The sequence below is a fragment of the Megascapheus bottae genome, unplaced genomic scaffold (genome assembly GCF_031878675.1).
Source record: "Megascapheus bottae isolate mThoBot1 unplaced genomic scaffold, mThoBot2.hap1 H_1, whole genome shotgun sequence".
Lineage (NCBI taxonomy): Eukaryota > Metazoa > Chordata > Mammalia > Rodentia > Geomyidae > Megascapheus > Megascapheus bottae.
Window position 1 is genome coordinate 2,220,851 of NW_028327858.1, and position 13,819 is coordinate 2,234,669.

The following is a 13,819-nucleotide window of genomic DNA, read 5'->3' on the forward strand; positions in this document are numbered from 1 at the left end:
ACAAACTCAAAACCAGTGGAGCTCTGGTCCTTTCAGAGTGTTCAACTCTTCTAAATAAAAAAAAAATGAATGTTGTGTTAGTTGAAATCCCTTTGTACAAGTACATCAAAATAATAAAATTTAAAAGCAAACGAGACATAAGGCATCCTAAATTTCTTTACAGACATAACAGATTGTCATTGAGTTCTCCTTTACAGAGAGGACCATAGTGCCTCCATATACATTCACTAAATTAATCTAACTTTTAAGGCCCATGTTCTGTGAATGTAATTTCCTAACTTTGAGGGTTCAAGAATTGTACAGTTAGAATGGCCATGATCAAGAAATCCAATAACCACAGATGCTGGCAGGGATCTAGCCAGGAGGGATCACTACTACACTGCTGGTGGGAGTATAAACTCCTTCATGCACTGTGGAAAGCAGTATGGCAATTCCTCAAAAGACTAAACATAGAGCTCCCCTATGACCCAGCAATTCCACTACTTGGCATTTACCCAATCGCCCATAAACAAGGACATACTAAAGCCACAAGCACAATGATGTTCATTGCAGCACTATTCACCATAGCAAAGATATGGAACCAACCCAGATGCCCTTCAATAGTTGATTGGATCAAGAAGATATGGTATTTATACACAGTGGAATTCTGTGCTGCCATCAGAAAGAACAACATTGCCCCATTTGTAAGGAAATGGAAAGACTTGGAAAGAAATCATATTAAGTGAAGTAAGCCAGACCCAAAGGAACCTATATAGGCTCAATGGTTTCTCTCATTTGTAAAAATTAGTACACATCTAGGACTCTCCTAGCAGATGATTACAGTAGCTCAAAACCTAGGTACATAAGGTCATATAGGATAAGACTAAATGAAAAGACCTCTAGGATGTGGAAACAAGAGATTTATCTTATGTGATTGTTATTCTTAATGTACTATATTACTTCTCTTTTTTTGCCCTTTGGTTAATCTCATATTGTTACTGTATCTGACTTGGTTACCTGGTATATTGTATATACATTTATTTGATTATTTGATATAGGAAAGGGAAGGGGGAAACAAGATGATTGGGAGGGGGTTGGGGGAAGGAAATGGGGACAAAAACATGAGAAGTAATGTACCTACTATCTGGTGAATGTAACTGTAACCCTTCTACACATTACCCCGACAAAAAATAAAATTAAAGAAAAAAGAATTGTGGTAAATATAGCACAGAGCATAAATAAAGAGAAAATTATGTCTCTCCTGTCTGAAAATAATTGAAGTAGAAACCTTTCATTGTAGTGTTTTTCTCCTCTTCCGATAAATTATAGTTTTGTAGATCAGAGCTGTGAAACAAGTCTCTGTGGGCTAAAAGCCAGGTACTGTTAAGTCTGGTTTCCTTACTGGAGAGTTAGGTAGCTTTTGGATTCGTGTGTTTGCATGGTGAGTTGTGTTATTCGGTTCTACTGGCAGGGGAACAGGTTCTTTGTTTTATTTTTGGTAAGTACATGGCTTTTGGGATGAGGAAGAGATGTATTCAGGAGGCACCTGTGGTAATATTATAGTGCAACGAAAGAAAAGTCAAAGATGAAGTCACTGTTTCTTCAAATTCACCTGTCTAAAATGGGATGTACCATCTTTTCTGCTTATTTGTAACATTCTTTTATTTTTTCCCAGCTAAACATTTCATTTATTTTTATTTGGTTGTTTATTTATTGGTCTTTGACTTTTTTCTTTCCTTTCACCATCACGATTGCCAGAAGCTCCGTAGAGAGGGAAAAGTCCTGATTTGTGGTTTGTTGATTCCTGGGCTAAAATTCTGACTACATCCCTTGGCTAATTCAGACTGTGGTTGTTTTTGCGCCACTCTTAACAAATTTGAAAAGTAACAACAGACTGGCTGGCCTTGGCCTAAAATATTTATTACTATCTGGCTCTTTGCAGAAAAATTTTGCCAGCCTTTGATATAGTGTGTAGAAATAATAAAAAAAAAATGAATCTGGCAGGGTGACTTCTGTTCTCTCCTTGTAGCCATTGAGGCGAGGGAGACAGAGTGTGAGATCATGAAGGGCCCTGAGGTCATTTCATGGAGTTGAGCCTTTCCCCTCAGGGTGATATGTGAATGTTGTGATCTAACTTTTGTTTTAAAAAAGAACACCTTACAAAACCTAGATACATAAGGCCATATACAATGACTAAATGAAAGGACCTCCAGGATATAGAAACAAAAGCCACATAATGAGTGATTGTTGTCCTTAACAGACTGTGTTATCTTTAATCTCTTTTGCTGTTCCTTGGTTATCCCATATTGTTACAGTATTTACCTTGTTATCTGATATAGTGTATACATGTTTATTTGGTTATTTGAAATAGGATAGGGAAGGGGGGGGAACAAGATGAGCGGGGGTGAGAGGAGGGAAATGGTGATCAAGACATGAGAAAGGGTATCAGTGTATATGAAGTAATGCACCTTCTATCTGGTGAATATAATGTAGCCCTTCTATTAATTACAATAAAAATATATGAAAAAAATTAAAAGAAAGAACACCTTGACTCCTATTTTGAAAATCCACCATAGGGCAACTTGTAGGAAAGGTAACGAGTTGGGAGGCCATTGTTAGCAGGTAGATAAGAGTTGGTCTCTATTTGGTACAAAGAGTGAAAAAGGGCCCAAATCTGAGAGGTAGTACCAAAAGGAGGCCTGAGGTGCCAGCTAGAGCTTCAGTTACTAAGAATTTTAGGAAGGAAGGTAAGACTTGAGCAGTTTGTTTTTGTTACTTCCATGTTCCATGAGGAAATATTCTTTGTGTGAGACATTTCCTTCACTTTTCAGAAATACATTTAAAATATATTTAAGAAACAATAATATTTCTAAATTATGGCATTTTAAGAAAAGAAAATCATAATAAAATTTTTGAAGAGTATTTTTGATTCTATTAACAGATTTAAAAAGAACCATTCAGATACTAATAAGTGGTTAGTTTTACCCCTAACTCTGTTTCCAAAAGCCAAGAGTCAGTATTTTATTATATTATCATTAAATTATTGCCTATATCTTTTATATAGGTTTTACTTGTAATGGACACAAGGACAGACCAGACATTCATTTTGAAAGTAAGTACAATATGTATTTTTAGTGTATTTAGAACTTACTTTCAAATGATGCTTTTGAAAGAAAGAAAGGGTATTTAATATTGTTGCATGGGTGTTTTGAATGTACTTTTAGATTTGTGGCTGTCTGCATATGTATTTTTTACTCCCTTTCCATCACAGTTGATAGACATGCTGTACCATACATTTTTTTTTCTGGATTTTTTTTTTTTTTTTTGCCACTCCTGGGCTTGATTTGTAAGAACTAGCATTTTGTTACAAGTATATCAGAAAGTATTATCTACATCCTCTTCTATATACATTCAATTTTAATTCATATCTAAATGAATAAGATACAAAACAATTTCATAATTTTGAAATTGTTTTTAGGATGGATTGTGATAGTACATATCTAAAAATATCCCAATTTAAGCATTTCCATAGCATCCAGAAAGTGACTTGCTGAATTTCATATTTCTTTTTCTGATACTTTCTCTTTTGTTGATTAGACATGATAATAGGTTACATAGACATGTATTGAAATACATTTGTCTTTAAGAATACTGACACTTGGGTACCAAGACATGTGAAAGGGTATCAGTGTATGTGAATTAATGCACCTTCTATCTGGCAAATATCATGTAACCCTTTTACTAATTACAATTTAAAAAAAAGACATTTAAAGATGAAAACAAAACAAAAAAAAGAATACTGACACTTTCCCAGTTTTAAAAATCAGTGTGTGACCCAGAGAATTCACATAGCTTGTTTTTTGGAGATTATAAATAATCCTGAGTCTGGTATTCTAGTATTTTAAACTTGCTGTTTTAATCTAGAAATACCTTTTATGTCTCAGGAGTTTCAATGGATTATACAATGTTTCCTGCTTTAAAGATGTACATAAGTAAAATAAAACTTAAAAGGTCACAGAGAAATACTGTGTGTCATCCTGATGACTTAGTTTGAGAGCATCTCTAATAAAAACAGTGACCCACGTAATTGATTTTAATGGCAGCTCTGTGGCATCTTCCCTTCTCTGGATTCACGCCAGATGCCATCAGCAGAGCCTCCAGGGACCGAGGGGCATAGAGCAGCAGATGAGTGGTTTCTCTGAAGCCTGGAGTAACTCGGATAGATTAGTTTGGTTGATAAACACAGAGCACAGCAGGCTCCAAAGGCAACTGAGGGTACAACTGACCTTTTTGTTCTCTGTCAGGGTCTAAGGAAAAGCAGTGAATACAGCAGGAACAGAAAGACCATCATCCCCCGCTGTGTGCCCAACATGGTGTGTCTGCACAAGTACATCATCTCTGAGGAGTCTGTATTTCTTGTGCTGCAGCATGCAGAAGGTTGGTTTATAGTTTAGATTGTTTATGAAGAGAAGAATGTCACCTGCTTTTCTTTCCAGTTTCAGTAGTGTTCATTCTCTTGTCATTTCATGAGCACATAAAATATGTGAAACCCATCAAAGGGAACGGTTTTCTTACTTCTCTCCTCTACTTCCCTACTTTGAGTTGTGAGGGCAAAGGAAAGCCCAGGTGATAGCACGTTTCATAAGGACCAACTGTTCTTAGATAGACTGTCCTTCCTTACTTTCTCGTAGATATCATCTAATATTATGATGAAGGCTTTAATGTGAATACATGCTGAGAGAGCTAGATTCCATTTAAGGGATTTTTATTTTGTTCTCTGTTCTTTGCTAAAAAAGATACGTTTATGTCAGATGACTAAAATGAAAGGCATCCCCTGAAGAATTAATTAATTATCCCCTTTTCATAGATGGTGAGGGTGTTTGCTTAACATTTGACATTACCTAGTTATTCTGATCTGAGTTTTTATGAATACAGCCATTGGCATCACATATGGGTACAAAGCAGAGGCACAGGGCTCTGCCTTCAAGCTGTTTGTGAAATTTTGGTTCCCTAGCAGAGGGAACAGGTGGCCCAAAATACTATGCTTTATTTGGGCTGGCCTGTTAACACTTGAATTTTATTAAGAATGACTATATACAGCATATATGTATGTGTACCTATATGCATATAAATTCACTTATATATTGACTTTTGGTACTTTAGAGGTATTCCTAAAATAAGAGAAAAGTAAATTATTTTCCATATTTCATGAAGGCATTATTTTTGTATTTTGTATTACTGGAAATAAAAAATTCTCATGCTTTACTAATAGGCATAACATCTGAATGTAATACATTTTCCCAGGAAAAGGAATCATTGCTTTCTGGAATGAGGTCTCTTATGATAACTAATGTAAGAATTTTGATGGGGGCAATAAACTATTAATATTGTTTATTGTAAAGTACAGCACAAGATAACTACAGATGGAGGGAAGACCTCCATATGCAGTATTTAATAGGAAATTCAGAAGGGGCTCCATGGTCTCACAGGTATTAAGAGAGTTAATTGTGTGTGTGAATTGGATAACTAATTCACCTTTGTTCAGACATTATAGACAGCTTTTATCTGAGGATACCAGTGCATTACAGACATTATTGAATTAGAGGTCATGTCATCTGATAGCGAAATACAGCCACCTCTGGTGTGGAACAAAATAACTTGCGTAGTAATAATCCATAATAATTTAGAACAAGGTCAGTAGGATGAATGTAATTATAGTCAATATTCTATTACCCAGTGTGGATTATTCATGTTGGAGATTATCTGTGGCAAATTTTCAATCCTAGCTTATCTCTGTTATTTTTAGCTGTATTTTCCTCTTCTTTCTCCAAATTCTACTTGACTTTTTCTTCTATCATTTTTTTCAACTTTCCTTTTGTACCTCTTAGAGCTGACATGTGATTTGGTTTTTCTTAATACTAAAGAACAGTTTTACAATGCTTGAAAGTCAAGTTTTCCATTGCTTAAGTCATGTTTACCTGATCTATTTCTCTTTACTGTTGACCACATAGAACTTTGAGTGGTCACATGACCACAGGATTTCTTCAGGATTTTTAAACTTAGGAGGAATTTTCTTTAGACTGTTTTCATCGTGTGTCTGTTTCTTTTAGAAAGGTTTTATAAGAAAAAGATAGGAAATTATAGTGCAAGTAAAAACTTCAGTTTACAACTCAACGTATTAAACAGATAAGTAAGATGGGAAAATATTTTGCCCTTTTGAAATTTAAGTTCTTGTGGTGGTCAAGCAGGATTAAAAAACAAAAAATCAGTAGATACTGGAACCTAGTAGGAGCTACATTGATCTTTAACACAGGTAGATATAAAAGCTAACAGTGAGTACTGCTTTAGATTAAATGGACAAGTAGTCCTCTTAGAGACTGTGACATTCAAGGATTCTGAAGTAGCAAAAGAAACAGCTCTTGTAGGCCAGGCTCAATGATTTACAATAGAGCAAAACCTAGATACATAAGGCCATTTAGTATGACACTAAATGAAAGGACCTCCAGGATATAGAAACAAAAGCCACATAATGAGTGATTGTTGCCCTTAATGTACTATGTTTTCTCTCATCTCTTTTGCTGTCCCTTGGTTATTTCATATTGTTACAGTATTTTACCTTGTTATCTGATATATTATATATATGCTTATTTGGTTATTTGAAATCTGATAGGGAAGGGGAGAAAACAAGATGAGGGGTGGGGATGTGGGGAGGGAAATGGGGACCAAGACATGGGAAAGGGTATCAATGTTTGTGAAGCAATGCACCTTCTATCTGGTGAATATAATGTAACCCTTCTATTGATTATAATAAAAATATATCCAAAAACTATAATATTTGATGAATAAGGAAGGAGAGTGTTTGATTGGGGTACAGTGGGAGAGGGCAGCAGTGGTACAGCAGGCGACTGGAGGGGCCAATGGATGCTTGTACAGCACAGAAGGACTTCAGTTTTCATTCAGAAGCACTGAAAAACTATTGGGTGCCTTAATCCGTGATGGTATTCCTTTGTTAATGAAACAGCTACTTTCTCCTTACAACAAATGCTTGCATATTTATAATTTTTAGTTTTAGCGTTTTACTACTTACAGTATTTCTTATGATTTAAGGATATCTTGGAGTCATTTTCCTTCTATTTTAAATTCATTCCAGTAGAAATGTAGTGAGTACTTATTGGGGGGTAGGTATAGTTCTGTGTAGTGAAGAAAGCAGAAACTGCCTGCCTAGAGCTCGCATTATAGTTTATAAGTGGGATAGAAAATAGGCAAATCCACAAATGTATTTCAAATAGAGATATATGTGTTGGAGAAAAAGAAAGGGAGGAGGAATATGAAAGGGGTGGGAGTGGATCTTTAGTTTTAACAGAATAGTCACCTTGTTGAGAAAGAGGCATTTGAGCAGAGACATGTATTAAGAGGAAGAACAATGTGAATTTGTGAGGAAAGAATGTCTTGGCAGGAGAGAAATAGGTAAGCAACCCAAAGACCCCTGTCTGGGGTATGTATAGGGAGCAGCTGGATAAGTGTGGCTAGGGCACAATGAGAAGAGTGGTGAAGTGAGCCGAGGGAAGTGAGGAGACAGGCAATAAGATCCTTCTGTTCTCATAGGCTCCTTAACAACATGACTATTACTCTGAATTAGATGGGAAGCCATGGAGAGGATGGTGAACAAAGGAATGACAACATAGGGATCTCTCTGGCTATTTGTGGAGAACAGAAGATGGGAGCAAAAACAGGTGGACCAGCTTAGAAATTGTACAGCAGTCCAGGTGAAAACAATGGTACCTTGGACAAAGTGTATTGGTATACATTCTGTTATTATAATAGACTTATAACAACTGTAGGGTTGATGCTCGAAGGAAAGGTGGCTTATTTGGTTCATAGTTCCAGAGGTTCAAGACCATGATGCCAGAATCTGCTGTGCTGGCTCTGGTGAGGACTTCATGGTGAATACACCATCAGTAGTGGGAGTATGAGATCATATTGGAATATAGAAAGCCTTAGAGAGGCAGGGGCCACATGGGAAGTAGATTAATCCCTTCTGAGAGCATGCTCCAGTATCTGATGACTTGGCTCTAGGTTTGACTGTTAAAAGTCTACTACCTCTGAGTATTGCTTGGGCCACACTGCCAACATGTGAACCTATGGGAAGATGCCCTAAACCATAGCAGTGTTAGTAGTTGGGTGGTGAGGAATGATCATTAGAATCAGAATATATTTTTAAGGTAAAGTTGATATTCTTCAGTCTTGAATGACTTCAGTGGTTTTGGCTCAAATAATTAGAAGAATGTGATTTTCATTTGCTAAGCTGTAGGAGGAAGAGTAGGTTTAGAAAGAAAAAAATCAAGGATTCCATTTTGTGAGTTGGAGATAGAAGTTGTAACATTAGATTTTGGGAGCAGTCTATAAAATGTTTTCTGTTTCTTCCAGTGGTTATCTGTTTTTGACTATTTGAGAGAGATTGGGACACAAAATTTGTTGAGTTGAAGCCATTAAGGTTTAAATCTGTAAAGTTAGAGATTATGTAATGCCCCTCACCTGTCTCCTAACATTGGCAGAATGAGTGGTATGTAGAAGGTACGCAATATATCATGGTTGAATACTGAGACAATTTGAGAAAAGACAAGACCAAGTAAGAGGACTGTGGTCACAAAGCCTTGCTGTATGGATGTAACAAGTAGAAAAGGGATGGAAAAGACTTTTCTTCAAGTTATTAAGGGGCCAAATTTCTCCTTTAATTAATATTATTTTCATTATAAGACTAATTCCTAAGCAAATAATCTCAAATGATATAAAATGATATAAAGTAATAGCAAATCTTCTCCTTCCCTAATCACTTCAGTACTGAGTCCTATGCCCCAGATAAAGCATTCATTATTGTGTATCTTCCAAGGATTTTCCATGCAGAAAATGTCTGTTTTTTTAAAAATATATAAATGAGTCTTACATATTGTCTTCATCTTGTATCATCCCAGCCAGCAATATGCTTTGGTCCAATGATCTTATGAATTTACAAGAGCAGTATCATGTAGCATTTAAAAATTAAGATTGTGTATCTGGGAGTTAGGCCTAGTGGTAAAGTGCTTGCCTAGCATGCACAAAGACCTGGGTTTGATTCCTCAGTGCCACATACATAGAAAAAGCTGGAAGTGGTGCTGTGCCTCAAGGGGTAGAGCACTAGCCTTGAGAAAGCCCAAGGGCAGTGCTCAAGCCCTGAGTTTAGCCCCAGGACTGGCCAAAAAAAAAAAAAAAAAAATTAAGACTGTGAACTAAAAGTACTAAGTCTTCCCTACCAGACCACTAGTAGACATGTATGTGAAGGAGGTAAATCAATTTACCCAAATGATACCTGCAAAAAAGTACCCCAAAACTGATGAATAGATTAATAGCATATGTGCGTGTACGCGCGCGCGCGCGCGCACACACACACACACACACGCACACACACACACACACACACACACACTATATAGCCATAAAGAAAACTGAAAATCATGTCTTTTTTTTTTTTCTTTTGCCAGTCCTGGGGCTTGAACTCAGGATCCAGGCACTGTCCCTGAGCTTCTGTTGCTCAAGGGTAGCACTCTACCACTTGAGCCACAGCACCACTTCTGGCCTTTTCTGATTATGTAGTACTGAGTAATTAAACCCAGGGCTTCTAGGCAAGCAAGCCCTCTATCTCTAAGCCACATTCCCAGCCCAAACCATGTCATTTTTATCATATAGGAAGATGAATGGAACTGGAGGACACCATATTGAGTGAGACAAGCTGGGCTCCGTAAAAACAATATATTCTGTGTTTTTGTTTACATATGTAGGCTAGATCTAAACAATATACATATTCATGGACTTGTATGTGTGTGTGCGCACACACACATACAAATGCACACGGGTATCCAGGATAAACAGAATATGAATCTAATTAAATGATTACTTAGGAAGAGGGGAAGGGGAAAGGGAAAAAATAGAGGGTGAAGAATTTTGAAATACATTGTGGTTATATATGAAAACAATGTAAAGAACCTTAATGAAAACTGTTGATGAGTAAGAGGTTCTATGGTAGAGAAAGAGAAACACACATTGTTGAAGGGTGTTCTTATGGAAGGGAGTTAGGCTAACAAAGAGATAGAAGAGGGTGAATATGGTTGAAGTAGGTGTTTGTAACTGTGAAGATAGAGCCATGAGACCATGATGTTTTAGAAGAGAGGAAGGGAGATGATAGAGGAGGTGAGATCAAGGGAAAAATCATGTAGCCCCCCCCACAACTTACGTATGCTTATCAAAAGTAGTGAAGAAACAAAACACAATAGAGCCAGTGTATGAGTGTGAATGCTGGCTTATCAGTATTTGTTTTGCGACCTTGAGCACAAAAGTGTTTCTTTATATTTCTATTTCTCTGTTTCCTCATCTGCAATAGGGACATTATAGCTATTCTCCTATTAATTGGTGTCTAAATTGTTTCTAGGATATATATATATATATATATATATACATATATATATATATCTTTGTACATTTTTATTTTATTTTATCCTTAATTTTTTTTTTTTTTTTTTTTTTGCCAGTCCTGGGCTTGAGCTCAGGGCCTGAGCACTGCCCTTGGACTTTCTCAAGGCTAGAGTTCTACCACTTGAACCTCAACACCACTTCTGGCTTTTTTTTTTTTTTTTTTTGTGCCAGTCCTGGGATCTGAACTCAGGGCCTGAGCACTGTCCTTGGGCTTTCCTCAAGGTGAGTGTAGTACCACTTGAGCCACAGCACCAGTTCCGGCTTTTCTATATATGTGGTACTGAGGAATTGAACCTGGGTCTTCGTGCATGCTAGGCAAGCATTCTACCATTAGGCCAAACTCCTGGCTCCCTTTTTTCTATGTATGTGGTCAAACCTGGATCTTCGTGCATGCTGCGCAAGCATTCTACCTCTAGGCCAAATTCCTGGCCCCTATCCTTAAAAATTTTTCATATGGCAGTTATCTTAAAATGAAATTTGGAAATCAGAGATGACATCATTGATATAGCAGTTTTTGAATTAAATTTAAGTTCTAAATCTGATGAGGCAGATGGACACATTTACTATACAATCTTGTAAAAAATCAGAATTAAAATTAAATGAAGTTTTAATTCAACCTTATGAATTAGTTTTTTTCACAGATTAAAATAGGCCACGAAAGAATCATTTTAGATTCTTAGAGTGTTAAAATTATAAATATTTTATGTAATTTGAATATTTTCTGGTTTGGCAATAATAGTTTTTAAGTTAATATCATTGTTGCAATGATACTATTGACATTTGTGTTTTTAGATATGATCATAATTCTGCAGAAAGTAAAAACCTATCCAGCTGTGATGGGTGAGAAAATTTATTGGGAATAATGTGTTTTTGTGGGTTATATGGCTTTCATGATTTCAGAAGGATGTAATATGACCAAAATTTTGTTTTTGTAGCTCTGATTTGAGCCTTAAACTTAGCTGGGCACCCAACAAAGAATGTTGAATTGCTAAAGCAGTGTTTTCCTCTTGAATACAGTTTTATAATTCTTGTTAGAGTACTTGCATGGGCTCAAACAGATTCTACAAAGGGAACTCCAACAATCACAATTTAATAATGAAAAGAATGGAAATTATTAATCAGATTGCTAAACTTGCTAATGCCTAAGGTAGGCAGTTTCTATGGAGAGGCTCTAATAAGTGTGGTTACTGGTAAAGCCAGAGAGCAGCACTTAGCCAAAGCGTTAAAAGTGTTCCTGCTTCTTCATTCAGTACTTTCATGTCTGGGAGTCTGTACTGATAAAATTATCAAAGACAACAACTACTCACAAATACTTATTTTTAATTCTAATAGTAAAAGACAAGGGACAATTTAATATCCAACAGAGGAACATTTAAACATACTCTTGTGTATATCAAATGGATATATTATATAGACATTGAAGCTCTTTTTCCCCCCCTTATAAAAGTTAGAAAAATTTATGGCCAAATTGCTGGCACATACCTGTAATCCCAGCTGTCTAGGATGCAGAAATCAGGAGGAACATGATTTAGGCCAGCCTGGGAAAAAAAAGTTGGTGAGATTCTATCTCAACTAACAAGCCCAGCTACAGGATGTACTGAGGGAGGAGAATCATCTGAAGATGACCCAGGACAAAATAGCAAAACCTTATCTGAAAAATAAAACAAAAAGATTGAAGGAAGGCATAGCTCAAGTGCTAGAATGTCTGCCTAGATGAGGCCCTGAGTATAAACTTACTGCCAAAAAAAAAATAGAAAATGTTTATATTAATTTGAAGAAAAAGCTAAAAATAAATGTAGTAAGAGTTTAATAATGGGATCATTGGGTGATGGGATTACTGATAATGGTTGCTTTTTTATGTTTTACTGTTAGATATTTTTTGAATATTTTATTTTATTTTATTTTTTTGCCAGTCCTGGGCTTGAGCTCAGGGCCTGAGCACTGTCCTTGGACTTTCTCAAGGCTAGAGCTCTACCACTTGAGCCTTAGCACCACTTTCCGGGTTTTTCTACATATGTGATACCACGGAATCGAACCCGGGTCTTCATGCATGCTAGGCAAGCACTTTAACCACTAGGCCAAACTCCCAGCCCCTTTTTTGAATATTTTAAAAGAAGGCCATTTATTATTTGTAATATAGGAAGAAAGTCTGTCTTTTCCAATAATATATTTGGTACATATAGACCTTTTTTATTAAAGATTTTGTAAAAGTTTTAAGGATGTCATCTTTTTGTAATTTGGCTTAATAAATATTCATTCAGTATTCATTATTTTATGTGCTGGATAGAGTCCTCTGCCTACAGGGGTTGAGACCTTGCTGTCTGGTAAGGGAGGCAATAAAAGCATAAGAATAATTCTAACACAAAACAGGATGGTGTAACTATCAGAAGAGGATTTAGAGATGACATGATACATGTTCAATAAGAAGTACAAAGTAGTTGGTAGAAGAGAGCAGATTCTGAAGGATCTCCCAGGATGGGTGGGTTTTGACAAATGGCAGGGAAACATCCTCAGAAGTTAGCTGTAAAAGGGAAGTCCAGTTCATATGGAGCAGGGGAGAAGACACAGCCAGAAGTGGAAGTTGTGTCACTGAGGGCTCAAGTGCCATATGGAGTCAGTACATGGTATACTAGATTGATGGGATTTGAGTTCTTTGAATGGAGAAATGCTGGGATAAGATCTGTGTTCCAGTGGAAGGCTCACTGGGCAACAGTTACAGCATACAGGTAGTACTGCAGGGATCTCTGTGGCTGTTGTCTCCCAAGCAAGACAGAGTGACCAAAGGAATTAAGAAGGATGCCTGGGAGAGACATGATACACAGATCCTATAGGACTTGGAAACTTGTCAAATATATGCCAGTCAAGGGAAAGATAATACTGTAAGTGTGGTCCAAATTTTTTTGTGTCAGGTTTTGAAGTCAGGAAGAAATTATTTGGGCTATAGAAATAAAGTACATGGAGATTCAGATTCCAGGTAGTTGTAGCCTAAATCAAGCTTCTCCTAGGACTTTATTAAGCACAGTTCCATGGTGATCTCTAGAGCTTTCCAGCTACAGATGCTGTCTGCTTTGTGGTGAGTTATCATCTCATGATAGCTGAATTTTTATTAGATATGGCACACTGTTGACAGAAGACATAAAACCAGAAAAACGACTTGGTTCTTTCCTCACAGCACCCGTACTCTAGGAGAAATGAAATCCCCAGATACCATTTTATTTAGATTAGTGCCATAACACAGGTGTTTGTGGTAGAATAGTGTGGTTATTTACTAGACACAATGGAAATCAACACACAGCTCCTTTTGTGAGTTTGAAAATCCTATATAAAATCCTTA

At 36.6% G+C, this 13,819-nt stretch overlaps 1 protein-coding gene across 6 annotated transcripts in view; it reads left to right on the plus strand.

The window, feature by feature from the left end:
• The window catches only part of LOC150038995 (inactive ribosomal protein S6 kinase delta-1-like), a 152,286-nt gene that overhangs the window by 104,228 nt on the left and 34,239 nt on the right, over positions 1–13,819 (plus strand). For all 6 annotated transcript variants that reach the window (XR_016534575.1, XR_016534574.1, XM_090328150.1 and 3 more), the window contains 2 exons: positions 3,044–3,091; positions 4,284–4,416. Coding sequence is in view for 4 of the 6 variants with exons in the window: in XM_090328150.1 (XP_090184276.1) it covers positions 3,044–3,091; positions 4,284–4,416 (181 nt within the window). In the remaining 2 variants the exon portion in view is untranslated. The remainder of the gene's footprint in view (positions 1–3,043; positions 3,092–4,283; positions 4,417–13,819) is intronic.